Source organism: Mastigoproctus giganteus, chromosome 5 (genome assembly GCF_048544385.1).
Source record: "Mastigoproctus giganteus isolate SK-2022 chromosome 5, ASM4854438v1, whole genome shotgun sequence".
NCBI classification, from domain to species: domain Eukaryota; kingdom Metazoa; phylum Arthropoda; class Arachnida; order Uropygi; family Thelyphonidae; genus Mastigoproctus; species Mastigoproctus giganteus.
In genome coordinates this window covers 28,594,120-28,609,303 of record NC_143579.1, presented here as the reverse complement: position 1 = coordinate 28,609,303, position 15,184 = coordinate 28,594,120, and the positions used below count along the sequence as shown (strand labels likewise).

Here is a 15,184-nt window from a genome sequence, read left to right as displayed (position 1 = left end):
TGCTAAGCAGAACTGTACCCTGAGGAGCAACAATCATTCAGTATAAGTTCCCATGATGGATGTTCAATATCAATTTAATAGTATATTTTCAAGATAAACAAACAGTAGAAGCAGTGAAACACCCATGTCAAAAAGAAAATTTTAGTCCTTTATACATTAAGAATAGTATCCAATCTGTGCCTGGCAGAGTTTTTCAATTTAAACAAGAAACAGGAGTGTTTAATGTTTTGATATATGCCACTGACCTGCAGTGGCATATATCAAACAGGAAAAGAGGAATTGCCCATGAAGAGCAACTTATATAAACTGACACTACACAATATTTCACGGCCATTTGATTTTTTTTTTTTAATTTCATCTAGTTCAACTTACAGTTATACAATAGGAAAGTCCAGGAATTTTTTTAATGGACTATGATTCATGCAACTTATAATTTGTCCAAATATTGATCAAGATCGGGTAAAGTTTCCTTCAGCCCCTTGCGTTTACGTGTCTTCATTACAACTTCATGAGGACGAGACTTGCCATCAAGTGGGTCTCCAGGAAGAATCTGCCAGTGATCAAATACACACTGAGGGAATGCTTGACCACCAGTATTGGAACGCAGATCAGCAGTGAAACCTTAAAGATAAAAAAATTTATTCAAAAAGGGAAAAATATATACAAATTATTACTTTTTAAAACATTCCTTTCTATACCTTCTGCATACAGCAAAGACTGATAATGCAGTTTAAACCAGGTGTGGGGGTGCAACCCTTTTTTGGGTAAGAGGGCAAAACAAATAAAATGGCAAAGTGTTATGGCCCACATGAATAGTTCCTTACCACTAATTACTCAGTATTCGAATTAATTTTTGTACCCTTTTCACAATGAGAGGTTTGTTTATTTGGTTTTTAGGAGCATTAGCAACTAAAGCCATATTGCTCTGAGGATATGCGGTGGTCATTCCCTGACCTTTCCGCATCCTCTGTATTTGGTAGTCACGGGCTTGAACCCTGGTCTAATCAAGAAGCACACAAGCGTGTACTACATGCTGCTGCTCCTACCCACCTGGCTACGGAGGCAGCAATACGAGAGTTGAAAATTGAATAATTATATAACATTAATCCCACTCTTGGTACAGTATATAGTTATATTTTTATATACCAAGGAAGATACACAACATAAGAAAGAAAGCAATACAGAAACCTAAAATATTACTAAAAACATTTAAGTCTGAAACTGCTGTGACATGCTAGTTTTTAACTTGAGGGATGCATAACACTGAGCTGTACACAGCCTGATGGTTGCTCACCCTTGGTTTAAACTAAATTTTTAAATGAGATATTTTATCCTGAAAAAAATAAAATAAAATAATAAATAATAATAATAATAATTTCCTAATAAATGTTCCTTTTACTAAATATCTTTCTTTATGAAATTTTTGTTTTTTTGCTTGCATCACTTAAAGTTTACCTTTTCACATATTAATATCACTAATTACTAAAGTTACACCTGTTAAACTAATTAGTCAAATTTGGTTATAACAAGCAAAAAGCAATAATGATTTTAATTTACGTGTATTCCCACACAATTGCTCACTGTTATAAAGAGCATACTACATGGATATACCATACAATTTTTGGTAACTATGCAAGCATTCTTAATTGCTCTGGGCCAAAAAACCCAATACTTGGAATAGATAAAAATGAAGAGGGCAACTTAGCTTCTATGACCACCCACATCACATCTGATTAGCAGCTGGTTTATGACTGTCGTTTTGAGGATGGGGTTATACAATAGTGCATTGGCATCCTGCTTGTCGCATTACCCTATTGGCAGATTGTTTTGTATTGTTGCCACCGTAATAATATTGTTACAATGTTGACGCTTGTATTCACTGAACCATAAATTTATTTCAGGACTTCTAAGTTTGTACGCAGATCACTTTACTGTCATTTTAAATAAAATGAGTTAGAAACAAACCATTCCTTCGGAAACATGTAAACTAACAAAGGAACGTCACTCAATTCACAAGTTACGATGTGGTGCAAAAAATGAAGTGTAAAGTTTTTGTCCTCTTCAACAACAATGACATTGTGGAAGAATAAATGTTTATATCAGCACTGGGCCATTCCATGTCAAGTGGCCTAGGAGTCCCTTGCTCAACCATCTTCAATTTTGTTGAAACTTGATGTGGATGTTTAAACAGGTTTTAAATGAAGCAGTGCAAAATTTCAGTTCAAAATATAGTATGCTTGATGCACCAGCACCTTTTTTTGTGCAAGTCATTTGTTATGCAGAATAAATCACAAAAAAAATTTCAAAGTTAAGTCACTGTTGCACAACAGTGAGAGATAGTGCTCTGAAACTTGGTATATACCTATTTAACTTTTTTTTACAATGCAGTCTAAAACTGGCACCAAAAATTTAAGGAAGACTTTTTGAAAGTTGTAACTTCCAAATAAAAACCTTTGATACCTTCTTTGGACATCCGTGCTATTTTCCTTCAAAGATAGACTCAAAATTTGAAATTCCAATCTGACCCATCTTAAGGAGCAAATATTTTAATGTGGGACACCTTCAATTATCTTGTTTTTGCCACCACTGGAAACAGCAGAGTTTCAGCTACAAGTGTCATGGTTTATCTGTTATCTTTGCACTTAAGGCCTTAAAATTAAGCCTAAACATCAGGTAGTTTTACGTGTTGTATTGTTATTTTGTAACATCTTTTTGTTGCAGAACACTTCCTTAATCCTGCCTAATATTTAGAATAATCTAGAAATAGAGTATATTCCAGAATTTTGGAATATTCTAAGAATACAAAAGAATTCTTGAATCCCAAAACAAAAAAGTATCAATAGCTGATATTTGAACCACGCTGTTATTAATGTGTTTTATCTTTATGAACAGCTTGTTTATTTTGTTCCTCTATTTTTTTTATTGACTAATAAAGTTAAGTTTTCATTGCTTGCAGAAACATCCATTTATTACTCAGCATGAAAGCCACGGAATCAGAAGATTTTGGAGATAAGTTGGACCCATGCACCATCAGTCATATGGATAATTCTAAATGTCACATGCTATCCTATACTTGCAAAACAGGGTTAAAATTATTTAAAGAATTTGAATAACAGCTGATAGGTCGACATTGTGGATTAAAACTGGGTGAAGAAGACAATTTTATCTACATCACGAAGCTTTGCTCTTTTGACAAAATTCGAATTTTTGTAGCATTCATGCTGCAATATTTCCAGAAGAAAAATCATATGGTGAAAAAAAAGTTTACAACCAATTGATTTGTCAATGGCAGATTACCTGAAAGACCTAATAAAGGTAGACAGAAAACCATGCTGCGGCCATCATGCCGAAAAGAGCAAAAAGCAGCAACAGGAACATCAACTTCATTTGGATCAAATCATGACAACATGCACGTGACTGAAAGCTTGAACACAAGTTTGATGGCTATTGGTATTTCTCCTCCGAAATTTCAGCAAATGGCTAAGAGAGATTCACAAGGCTATGCCAAAAGGAAGGCAAGTCAAGTACAAGATGTAATTGCCAGTAAAATTGCATCTACTGGTAGCTTGGATCCAAATGACATCATGGAGCCAAGTGCAAGTCAGTGTGGAAATTGCTTAGATTACAATGAACTGCTGAAAGAAAAGTTAGTCAAGTCATTTAGAAATACTTCAAATATTAACACTAGCTCCAGTTAATTGGTCCGTAAAGAAAACAATGGAAGAGTTGTCTCAGAAAGAATGAATCACGGCCATACCTGGAAAAAAGCAAGGATAAAAGCTTTGAGCAAGTAAAGCAAAAGGTGATGTGATTTTTTTTGAAGATGAATTTAGTTGGATACACCCTGGAAAGAAAGATTACATTTCCGCCAGAAGTGCAGATGGAATTAAATGCAAATGCAAAAAGCAACTACTACTCAGCAACTTGAAGGAAATGTTTATAACTTATTGAGATAGAAATGGATCTGACATTAGATTTTCTAAATTTTGTGAACTTCAACCCAAGTGGCCTCACAGTTGGTGCACCAGGAACAATTCTGTACGTGTATTCATAATCTATCAAAATGTTAAGTTAATGCTAGCAGCAAGTCCTACTGAATGTGATTACAAGGTTCTCATTGGTAAAAAGTCTGATTTAGAGTCAAAAGATTGTATGCTTCATCAGTGTGAAAAATATCCAGGAATAGATGAATTAAAAGTTTCTAGAGAAACTTTTTGAAAACAATGAACTAGAAAATATTACTGAATTCAAGCAATGGATACACACCGACAGATACACTGGACACAAAGCAATTAACAACAGAAGATTGAAGAATTCAGTACAAAGATATTTAACCTTTCCTGTCATCACTACATTGCTGAACACCAAAGCTACCAGCTGAAGTCAACAATGGAAAGCCTAATGACAGGAGAATTGGTCATCTTGATGGACTTTGCAGAAAATTATTGATTTCTTGTGCAAGATGCTGTTCAAGAGTTCCACTGCTATATTGCATCCATTTGTCATTTATTACAAGGATGTTGAACTTCAGAATACAAGTTTCTGCATAATCAGTGACTGCCTTTGAAATGACACAATTGCAGTGCATGTTTTTTCTAACAAACTTAATTGAATATTTGAAGAGTTTCATGACAGAAACCAGGCACATTTATTACTTCAGTGATGGTTCTGCAGCTCAATACAGGAATTTTATTAATTTGTGTCATCATCAAAAGGATTGATATTAGTGCTGAATGGAATCTCTTTGGCACTAGCCATGGCAAGTCACCACGTGATGGAATTGGTGGAACAATAAAAAACAATTGGCGGCACATAAGTCTCCAAAGCCCAATTGAAAACCAAATCCTGAAACCAATAAACATGGTTGAATTTTGTGACAAGCATGTGAATGGAATAAAATTCTGTTTTGTTTCTAAAGAGGAAATTGAGCAAGTAATGTCATTTCAAGAAAAATGATTCATAGACGGTCATACTATTTGTGGAACAAGAGAAAATCATCACTTCATTCCTATTGATGCAAGACAGAATTCATGTTTGCAGAGTATCAAATGACACCACTTGTAGCTCATGTAGATCAGACCAGTGAAACCAATACATTGCCTGTATTTATGACAATAACTGGTGAATTGGAAATAGTTCTACAAATTTCATTTGTAGAACATGTATTGGTAAATTTCATGCATCCTCATGGAGCAGCTCGCTCATTTCACTGGCCTGCTAGATGTCTGCCGAATTCCTGCCAATCTTCCAGCTCCAAAAACTAAAATTAGACTACAACATAGCTTGCCAGAAGTAGTAATATCAACCATCAAGTAAAGTAAAAATTCCAGTCCATTACAAAGAAGTGATTCAATATCTTCACACACTCACTTATTTCAAATTGTATTGCATTTTAAATAAATTTTGTTGCAGTTAACTTCTTTGAAGCTTAGAAACCAATAAAACATCTTTATGCTTGGAATACTGAATAAGACCACTTTTCAAGCTTGGGAACTTGCACTAAAGAAACACATGCAATAAATACAGATTTTTTTGCGCATTCAATATATCCTTTCTCCTTAAACCAAAGGGCAGAGAAATTGGAGAAGATTTCACTCTTGTAAATGCAATAGCTCTGTCCTTATTGAGACATGAAACTTCACAATCAAATAAGTATGCAAATATTATGTGGAAAATATAAAATGTTTAACGCCATTTTTTAGGCCTAAGTAGCAAGACAACTGAAAAACAATGATTCTTGTTGATTAAAACCTGCTCTTTCCAATGGTGGAAAAAACGAGAATTGAAGGTGTCCCACACTAAGATATTTTCCCCTAAAGATGGTCAATTTGAGTCTATCTGAAGGAAAATATCTCAGCCAGCAAACAAAGTTCATTTAGTTAGGTTGAATTCATGCATATGTTAAATGAAATGCCCAAAGAAGGTACCAAAAGTTTTTATTTCAAAGTTGACTTTCAAAATTCTTGCTTAAATTTGTCGTGAGTTTTTGGTGTCAGTTTTAGATCGTATTGTAAAAAAAAAATTGAAGGTTTTTGAGCCTGAACACCAAAAGTTAACTAGGTATACCAAGTTTCAGAGCACTACCTCTCAATGTTGTGCAACAGTAACACTTAACTTGGAAAATTTGTGATTTGCTCTGCATAACACAAGGGACAGCCACAAAAAAGGTGCTAGTGCCTCGAGCACACTATATTTTGAACTGAATTTTTGCAGTAGTTTCTTTGGAAACCTGTTTAAACATCTACACTAAATTTCAACAAAATTGAAGATGGTCAAGCGGGAACCATCTTCAAAATTAGGCCACTTGACATTGAATCACCTCACTGGAAAAAGCACATAACCAATAAAAAAACGTGAGGTTACAAACACAGATGAAGCATTGCTTCATTACACAAAAAATGTACTGGATTTTCAATAGACAATCAGATGTTGGAGTGACGGTTTTGTATGTAAAAACCGTTGGCTGGATAGATTTAAAAACCGAATACAAGCATATTAATACAAATAACATGTAGATATACACTAATACTGTATTATTTTTTTTTCTCTCTAATATTTCTCTTTTTTTGAATCTATATTTTTATCAAGTTACTGAGAATTTAAAAAAAAACAGGAGGCACATTTAACTCATCACTGATGACAAGTAAGTTGTCGGTCCCTCGATGCTCGTTATAACCAAGTTAGACTGTATTTCAGTGGTAGGCAAATGATTCAAAGAATTATTTCTCAGGAGGTGAACAGTAATAGACTTATAGTACAAGGAAGTCTTGGCATGTAATCAGAAGCCCTCTGGTTCTGATGGAACTGGAGAGAGCCAAAAAAAAAAAAAAAAAGAAAAGAAAAATTCTTTAAGTGTCCTTAACCCATGCTGATCACTGGAAATTGCAATTTCAAAGTTCCAACAATGTACGACATTTCAACAGAATGTACAGTTGGAACAGAATACAACTTTTCCAAGACGCACGTCACTTGAGTGTTCATGGATCCCTTTGAATAACTGACTAATCTACATAAACCCCTTTGTAAATGCAAAATTAATGATACAGTACTTAATTTTGCTTTCCGTGGATGGGGAGAAGAAAGAATAGTTTGAGGCGTTGCAGATTGTTTCTGGAAGCAGGGAAACTTGTTTGATTTTGTGCTTTCTGGCTAACAGAGTGGGTTTATCATTATTCTAGGGATGAAAGGGATAGCTGATGAATGGTAAGTTGATAAGAGTTGACAAGATGGTTTTCAAAGGCGAGAGCCACTATCCTCCTAACGAAGGGTACCCATTATGAATGAATAGTACTTCTGATGTGGGCTAGTTCAGCCTGGAGATACAGTTAACCCAAAGGATCTGGGATTTAATGACTCAACCTTTGTGGATCAAAGGCTGGTAGACTGGTGTGTAATCTTTTTAGTTTAAAACCTTCATTGTAAAAATATTTGAAACAATACAAAATACTCACCAAAAGATTCCATTACAGGCAAATATGACTTAACAATGAACATCGGTGTTCCAGCAATCTGCCCTTCTTCTATTACATGGCCCCTTCTGCGATTCAACACTCCATAAATACCCCCTACAGCACTTTCAGGACACTTGGAAGAAAACAAAATGAGATAAAGTGAAAATCTAGTTATTTATTATTCTGCATGCTAATAAACTAAGATAAATATTAAATTTTAAGATGGAGTAGTTTTAAATCATTTACAGCTCATCAACAAGTCAAGCAAGAAAACTTGACAATAAGATTTTCTACAAGAATCCCAATTGAGAAATTACTTTTTGTAAAATGCAACATAACTGGATTACTTTGACATAAAAGCATATTTGACTACAGGTAAGATATCAACACCATAGCAGACAATGCCTATTTGTGTTCCCTTATTAGCTAATAAAAGCCAAAACACTTAAAATCATCTAAACAAACTAAGCCAGCGATTAAATTATAGAAACCTACCTGCGTTTCAACTAGATATACTGGTTCCAAAACACGTGGTTGTGCAGTAAGTACACAAGCATAGAGACACCTTCTAGCAGTTGGAATTATCTGGCCGCCACCTCTATGAATTGCATCAGCATGCAACGTGACATCATAAATATTAAAACGAACACCTCTCATGTTTTCTTCACACAAGACACTCTGAAATATTAAGTTTCATCAAATGAATGGTTTTTAAACAAATGAATTGATCATTACTATCCAGCAGCAGACATGCTGATGAACTCAGTTTATCACAACTTAACTAGTAAATATCTATTAGAATTATGCTAATGTGAATATTAATATGCCACCAGTTATGGTCCTCGATTTCAACATACATCATTATTATTTAATTGGAAAACTGTAGCTGTTAAAAAAAAAAAAAAAGATCAATATCGGAACAGTACAAAAATCATTCTGCAGAGTTATGGTTTTGGCAATTTTAATTTTATTGACAAAATTGTCTTACAATAGCACACAATGCAATGGTATGTCCACTGGTTAGTTTTTGGCACACCCAATGCAGTGTTATATATACTATTTATCTTTTATATAAGACACATAACATATATACTATGTGCTATTTCTTTCAAAATTAAGAAAACAATACTTTATTTTCTTGCTTATAAATGCAAGAATTTAAATCTTGTTACAAATACCAATGAGAGAAGAATAGTTGCTTACACATCAAACATAGCATGCTATGAATTCCAAACAGTATGCATAATTCTTTCACTGAACCAATACTGCTGTGTAGTTGGGATATACTACCATTTTATCACATAATACTTTAGTATAGTAAGGTTGAACTTTCAACTTTAGCTAGAATGAAATGTTATGGCAAGCTTTTCCTGAGCAGAGGGTACAAGCAGATTAAAAAGCTACTGGAACACCCCCACCACTGACCCACAAAGTATTTTATGTAGTGCTTGTAATAAAAATTACAAATAATTCCACTTTTATAAAATAAATTTATAATGGATTAATGAGGAGCTCACTAACTTCCCTCCTTACTTACAGTAAATGGCAGCAAATATGAACTATAGGTTCCTCTCATGCCAAAATCAGGCCAATTTCTAGCATAAAAGTGAAATTTAAACCAGATGCATGCTTATCTTCTTTTCTGAGTTTTTAAAATCAGTTGTGTAATTCTTTTTTATGCTATTTTTTTTCTCAAAAAAGTCAAGCTACTATTATTATTAGTCATATGGTGCAAGGAAGTCTGAGGCTTATGCTGCACCAGCAAAAAAAAAAAAAAAAAAAAAAAAAAATCAAGTTACACAGAGAGAGAAAAAGAATGATGATATCCAGCTCAGGACCCTGAGTGTGCCAAGAAAATACTCACCAGATGTGAGCCCCTGGGGTAATATGACTTAACAATGAACATGCTGTCAAGAGTTGTGTGGGCCACTTGTATTTCAGAAAGTGAAGTTATGCACCTTTGATATTTTCCAGTAACCTTTGACTGGCCAAATGCTGTCAATCACCTAAATATGCTAGCAGTGAAATGTCACATCCATAATGCATATCTGCAATGTTTGTGCTTATCAAGTATAGTCAAAGGTGGCAATACTGATTTTTCTTTAAACTGACACATCCTCTTTTAATGAACTGAAAGATAGTTTAAAGAGCCATCATGTTCACACTAATGAACTAGTCACCTTCACTGTGTATTTTTTTACAAAAAATATGCATACAATGCTCCTTCACTCAATTTACTAATGACAGCTAATAAATTCTATTGCAATCACATAGCCAATTTAAGGTTGAATTTTAACTTCCCTTTCATAATGAAAATAAAATGTAACATTCTTAGACAACCAAATATTTAAGTCACCATCAATATACATTTTAACAACAATTTCCAATAGAAATAAAGATGCACATACTGCTCCTTTGCTTGATTTACCAGTGACAGTAAACCAATTGCTACATATTTGATTTAAGAAAGTCAAATTTCCTTTATTAGCTCAGCTTTAGGATGACCAAGCAGTGAGCACAGCTGAGCCAGTTAGTAACATTACTATAGGCAGGCAGGTAGTGTAGATTATTTCCGGGGAGAATTACCACCCATGGCTGTCTACTACTACAGCTCATCCTTCAAAATTTCCTTGAAAGTTATAATAAAAAAAAAAAAAAAAAATCAGAATTGTTTTACTAAGAAATACATTTTTTGTCCTAGGGTGAGTAACTTCAGCATCTGAGATTCACTTCAGAACTTCACATTATCATGGAACAAATAAATAGATTGGTTGTGTTAGAGCAACCAACAGTAAAGAATAGGTTGCATGTACACAAATGCTAGGAGTATAAGAAATAAATTTGATGAATTAAGTGCTGGTCAAGACATCAAAGGTGGATATCAGAGTGTCTCACAGATATAAGCAGTGCAGAATTGGAATTTGGGGAGTACATGTGTACAGAAAGGACAGACAGGGTAGAAAGGGAGGAGGGGTTATGCTATTAGTTAAGCAACTAAATCTAAGGAAGTGCATCCAGTTGACATAAGTATGGGGAAAGCAAAAATGAAAGTAGGTGTGTGTTATAGGCCTAATGGCTCTAATAAGTATGAGCAATTGCACAGAGAAATAGTGGGCCAGTAAATCAGATTGTCTTATAATGGGGGAGTTTAACTTCCCAGATAGTGACTGGAACTTGTGGATTAATTGGATGATTGTTTTCTGCAGCAGTGTGTTCGAGTGGCAACCAGAGAGTAATGCTCTTGATCTGGTTATCAGCAGTGATTATTTGTGCATAAATAATTTGCAAATAAAGGAACCACTAGGTGGCAGTGACCACTGTGTACTGATTAGGGATTTATTTAAAGATATAATTACCATCAGGGGTAAAAGGAAGGGTTTTTGCTTCTATAAAGGCGACTACAGTGGTCTCAGACAGTTTAAATTCTACACAGATGGGACCAACTAAGGATGCTAAAAAAAAAAAAAAAAAAACAGGAAGGACTTCTTTAATTATATAAACTCTAGAAGGGGATGAATCAGATTGGTCCACTTGATATCAATGGTTCGACTGATGATGATCCTGCTCAGACAGCTAAATCTAAATGAGTATTTTGCATCTACATTCACACATGAGTTAAGGGAGGAGAATTCCAGAAGTTCAAACTGTAACAGTGCTTAAAGTGGAGGAGAAACTGTTGAAGTTAAACATAAGAAAAACACCTGGGGTGGATGGGATCTATCCAGTTATATTAAAGGAGGTGGCAAAGGAAGTAAGCAAACCCTTAGCCATAATTATTAAAGATGCATTGCAGAATAATTTAGACAAGACTGCAGTAATAATTCAGACACAGCATGGATTTGTTGAGGGAAAGTCTTGTCTGACAAATTTGAATTAGATAGTATGTGGTTACAAAAAATAATTTTAATATCCTATACTTGGATTTCAGGAAAGCTTTTAACACTTTTGCACATGGAAGACTACTGTACAAATTGGAGCAGTATGGTATTAAGGGCAAGTTGCTACAATGGATAAAAGGGTGGTTTAGTGGGAGAAGACAAATTGGTAGTCAATGGACACTGCTCTTCAGGGACTAATGTTATTGGTGGAGTCCCCTGGGGTTCTGTGTTGGGCCCACTGTTGTTTATCAATGATATTGATGAAAGTCATCACCATCAAGAACTTTCCAGTTTCTTGTTTTATGCAATGGCCATTCATTTACTACCCATAAACTCTTGAATTTCATCTTTCCATCTCCGTTGTCTTTCAGGTTTTATTCTATCTCCTCTTGGATCCCATTATTTTCTTAGTCCATCTGTCATATCTTCGAGCTGTATCCTGCCCAAGTCCATTTCAGTTCTTTAATTTTGATAAGAATTTGTGTTTGCTGCCTAATATAATTTGTTCCATTCTTCACTGTGTAGTTTTCAGCTTCTCTTCCATTCTTTTGGTGAGTGCCGAAGTTTCACTTCCATAAGTCATGGTAGGGAATATATATTGGTTCATTATTTTACATTTCAGACATTGCTCCTCAGTATGTGACCATATTTCCTAAATGCTTTCCATTTAAAATTTATCCTTCTCTTGATTTCCAGCCATTTATCATTATTACAGCTAATGACGTGTCCAGATAAGTATATGAATCCACATTTTCAATTACTACTCCTTCAATGATTATATTTGTTTCTGTAGCATACTTGTTCATCATTACTTTTGTTTTAGTCATTCATCTTTAGTCTGAAATCCTTAATAAGCTGCATAACTGATTAAGACCTCTGGGATCATGGCTTATGATCACTATGTCATCTGCAAATCTTAAATGGTTTAGGTACTCTCCATTCACATGGACTACTCTTGAGACCAGTCAAATCTTCTGAAAGATTCTTCAAGGGCAGCAGTAAACAACTTCAGAGATTCTCCTTGTCAAACTCCTCTCTCAATTTTAGATTTGCTAGTCTGTCTAGTCTAATAAAGGAGGTAGCATTCTCATAAGGCTGATATATCTTCATCAATATCATTGATAAGTACAGAAAACAACAATGGGCACAGAAGTGAACCATGGGACATCAACTAAAAGCATTAGTCCACAAAGAGCAGTGTCCATTGATAACCGCTATCTTCTGGCACTCAACCATCCCTTTATCCATAGCAGTAATTTGCCCTTAATGCCACACTGCTCCAATTTCTACAGTCTAATAAAGTCAGTCTATCAAAGAAGATAGCGTTCTCATATATTTTCTTCAGTATCATAATGTATAGGGGCACCTCCGTAGCCAGGTGGGCAGGAGCAACAGTGCATAGCACACCCTTCTTGATTAGACCGGAGTTAGAGCCCGTGATCACCAAATACGGAGGATACAGAAAGGTCAGGGCATGACCACTGCATATCCCCGGAGCAATATGGCCTTAGTTGCTAATGCTCCTAAAACAAAAAAAAAAAAAAAAAAACAATGTATAGGGTATCTGTGCCTTTCTTTCTAGTGCCCAAAACATTGCCTTATGCTGTATGGAGTCAAATGCCTTTTCATAATTCACAAATGACAGGCATAATGGTGTTTTATATTCATTTGCTTTCTCCATTAGCTGCGATATTATGTAAAGGTGATGCACAGCTGAGAATCCTTTCCTAAAGACAGCTTGCTCTTTTGGTTGATTCTCATCAAGTATTCTTTCTAATCTGTTAGTAATGACCCTGGTGAACAACTTGTAGTAGATGTGGGACAACAAGCTAATTGGTCTATTATTTCCAATTTCTGATTTATCTCCTTTCGTATGCAGCAAAATTATGATTGCATTATTCCACTCCATAGGCACCACATGCCTTTCCTAATATATTTTGCAAAGTCTTTGCCAGTTTGTGTCATTTCTCTTCCTGTCAATTTTAATAACTCTAACGTAACTTCATCTTCACCCATAGCTTTCTGATTCTTCAATGCATGTTCTAACACATCAGGAAGGATATCAGGTGTGGTGTTGCTAATTTGTGATCCATCTTCCCCACTGCTGGCCTCATTCCCTTGCTCTTTATTCCATTGCTATTCTTCAGTTTCAGTATTACTGCTCATGACTGCTGATTTAAGTCCTTTGTTTTCCCTTAATGCTTGTTCCACTTTTCTTGTGTTAAAGTCTATGTCCTCAGTCTCGTCAGTTTTTTCCTTTTATCTATATCAAGTGTGCATCTTACCATTCTGTGATCACTTCCAACATTTACTTTGTTCAGGACGGTAACATCACTCACGATATTTCTGTTAGTGAGGATGAAGTCTATTTCATTAGTTGGTAATCCTTTGGACTCTTCCTCAAGATACTGCAAATTTCACAAGTCTTTCACCAATTCAAAAATTTCCCTTTATGCACTGTTTTGTCTCTTTCCAAACATGACATTGAAGTCCCCCATAATAAAGGTTTAGTGAGTTTTCTATTCATCTAGAAGTCTCTCAATTTCGGTGTACATTTATTAAACCCCTTCATTGATGAAGGTATATCAAGCTTAAAGTTGAAGTTTGCAGATGACACAAAGGTTGGCAGGGTTGTTAATGATGGTGTGTGCTGCTGCAATAAGATCCAGAAAAGTTGGGCAGATGGGCTGAGAAGTGGCAACTAAGTTTAACATTGACAATGCAAAGTACTGCATATGGGTAGAAGTAACCCCAGAGAAACATACCAACTGTCTGGTACTACACATACGGTAGTAGAAAAATTAAAAACCTGGGAGTAGTTGTGCAGTCAGATATGAAATTTTCTGAGCAGTGCAGACAGTTGCCAGAGCAGGTCATTGGATATCGTCAATGATATATAGGAATTTTGCTAGTAAGAAAAAAAAGTGATTATCCCTTTGTATAAGGCAATTGTCAGGCCACACTGAGTAATTGCAGCATCTGGAGACTAGGCACCTGTGAGGTGTATAAGGCTCAATACTGACAGGATTCTTCCTTTTGCTTGGATTACAAATACAAACTGAGGAAAGACAGTTATAGATGTGGAAATTTTCCCTTTAACCAGCAGGTAGTTGACTGCTGGAACAAAACTTCCATCTGTCATTGCAGGAGTTGATAGCTTAAATAAATTCAAGGAACTGGACAAACATTGAGGATGCGTAATTTTTTTTTCTTTTTTTTAAAATTTGCTGATGATACAGAAGCTTGCTTTCTTGCATCAAATGTCTCCACTACTACTACCTCACCAAATGAGTAACACGTGCCAAACACGCTATACTGTTGTCATGGGGGATCAATCTCTTGCCACATTATATAGTGCAACCCTGATATAACACACCTCTCCAAATCATGTTCCCCAAAACAAATTATGAAAAAAGTAGTGTTCAAAGAACTAGCAACTTCATATTGGAAACTGAAAAAAATTAACTGTATATACTCACATCTACGGTACAAGCTACTGCCATATTTCCAAGAGGGGAAATTAAAATTTGGCTGTATATTCGCTTTGATATATTCAGTATTCAGTTGCAGAGTAATTTTTTTAAACAACAGAACTTGTCAAAGACATGACTGTTGACATTAGTTTCTTCCCTCAACTAAAGGTGCAATAAAAGTATCTTATTGGAGCATTAAATTACAGACAGCTGCCCCTAGAGGGGAAATGCAGCCACCGTTCACCCAGTGTGTTACATTAAAGTAAATTTTTTAAAACAGCAACACATGACACCCTTTCTGATTAGAAGTTACACTTGGATAGAAAAAAACTGCTACAGGGGCTAAACTAGACAAAAATATATATGGACTGACAAGTGATTA

General features: G+C 35.2%; 1 protein-coding gene across 1 annotated transcript in view; it reads right to left on the bottom strand.

Moving 5' to 3' along the window:
- Positions 1–322: 322 nt before the first annotated feature.
- Positions 323–15,184, bottom strand: part of eEF2 (eukaryotic translation elongation factor 2) — an 86,097-nt gene continuing 71,235 nt past the window's right edge. Inside the window, exons 12-14 of the mRNA XM_090373964.1 lie at positions 7,947–8,129; positions 7,452–7,584; positions 323–621 (exon numbers count right to left, since the gene is read on the bottom strand). Of these exons, the coding sequence (XP_090230090.1) occupies positions 428–621; positions 7,452–7,584; positions 7,947–8,129 (510 nt within the window). The 3' untranslated portion in view covers positions 323–427. The remainder of the gene's footprint in view (positions 622–7,451; positions 7,585–7,946; positions 8,130–15,184) is intronic.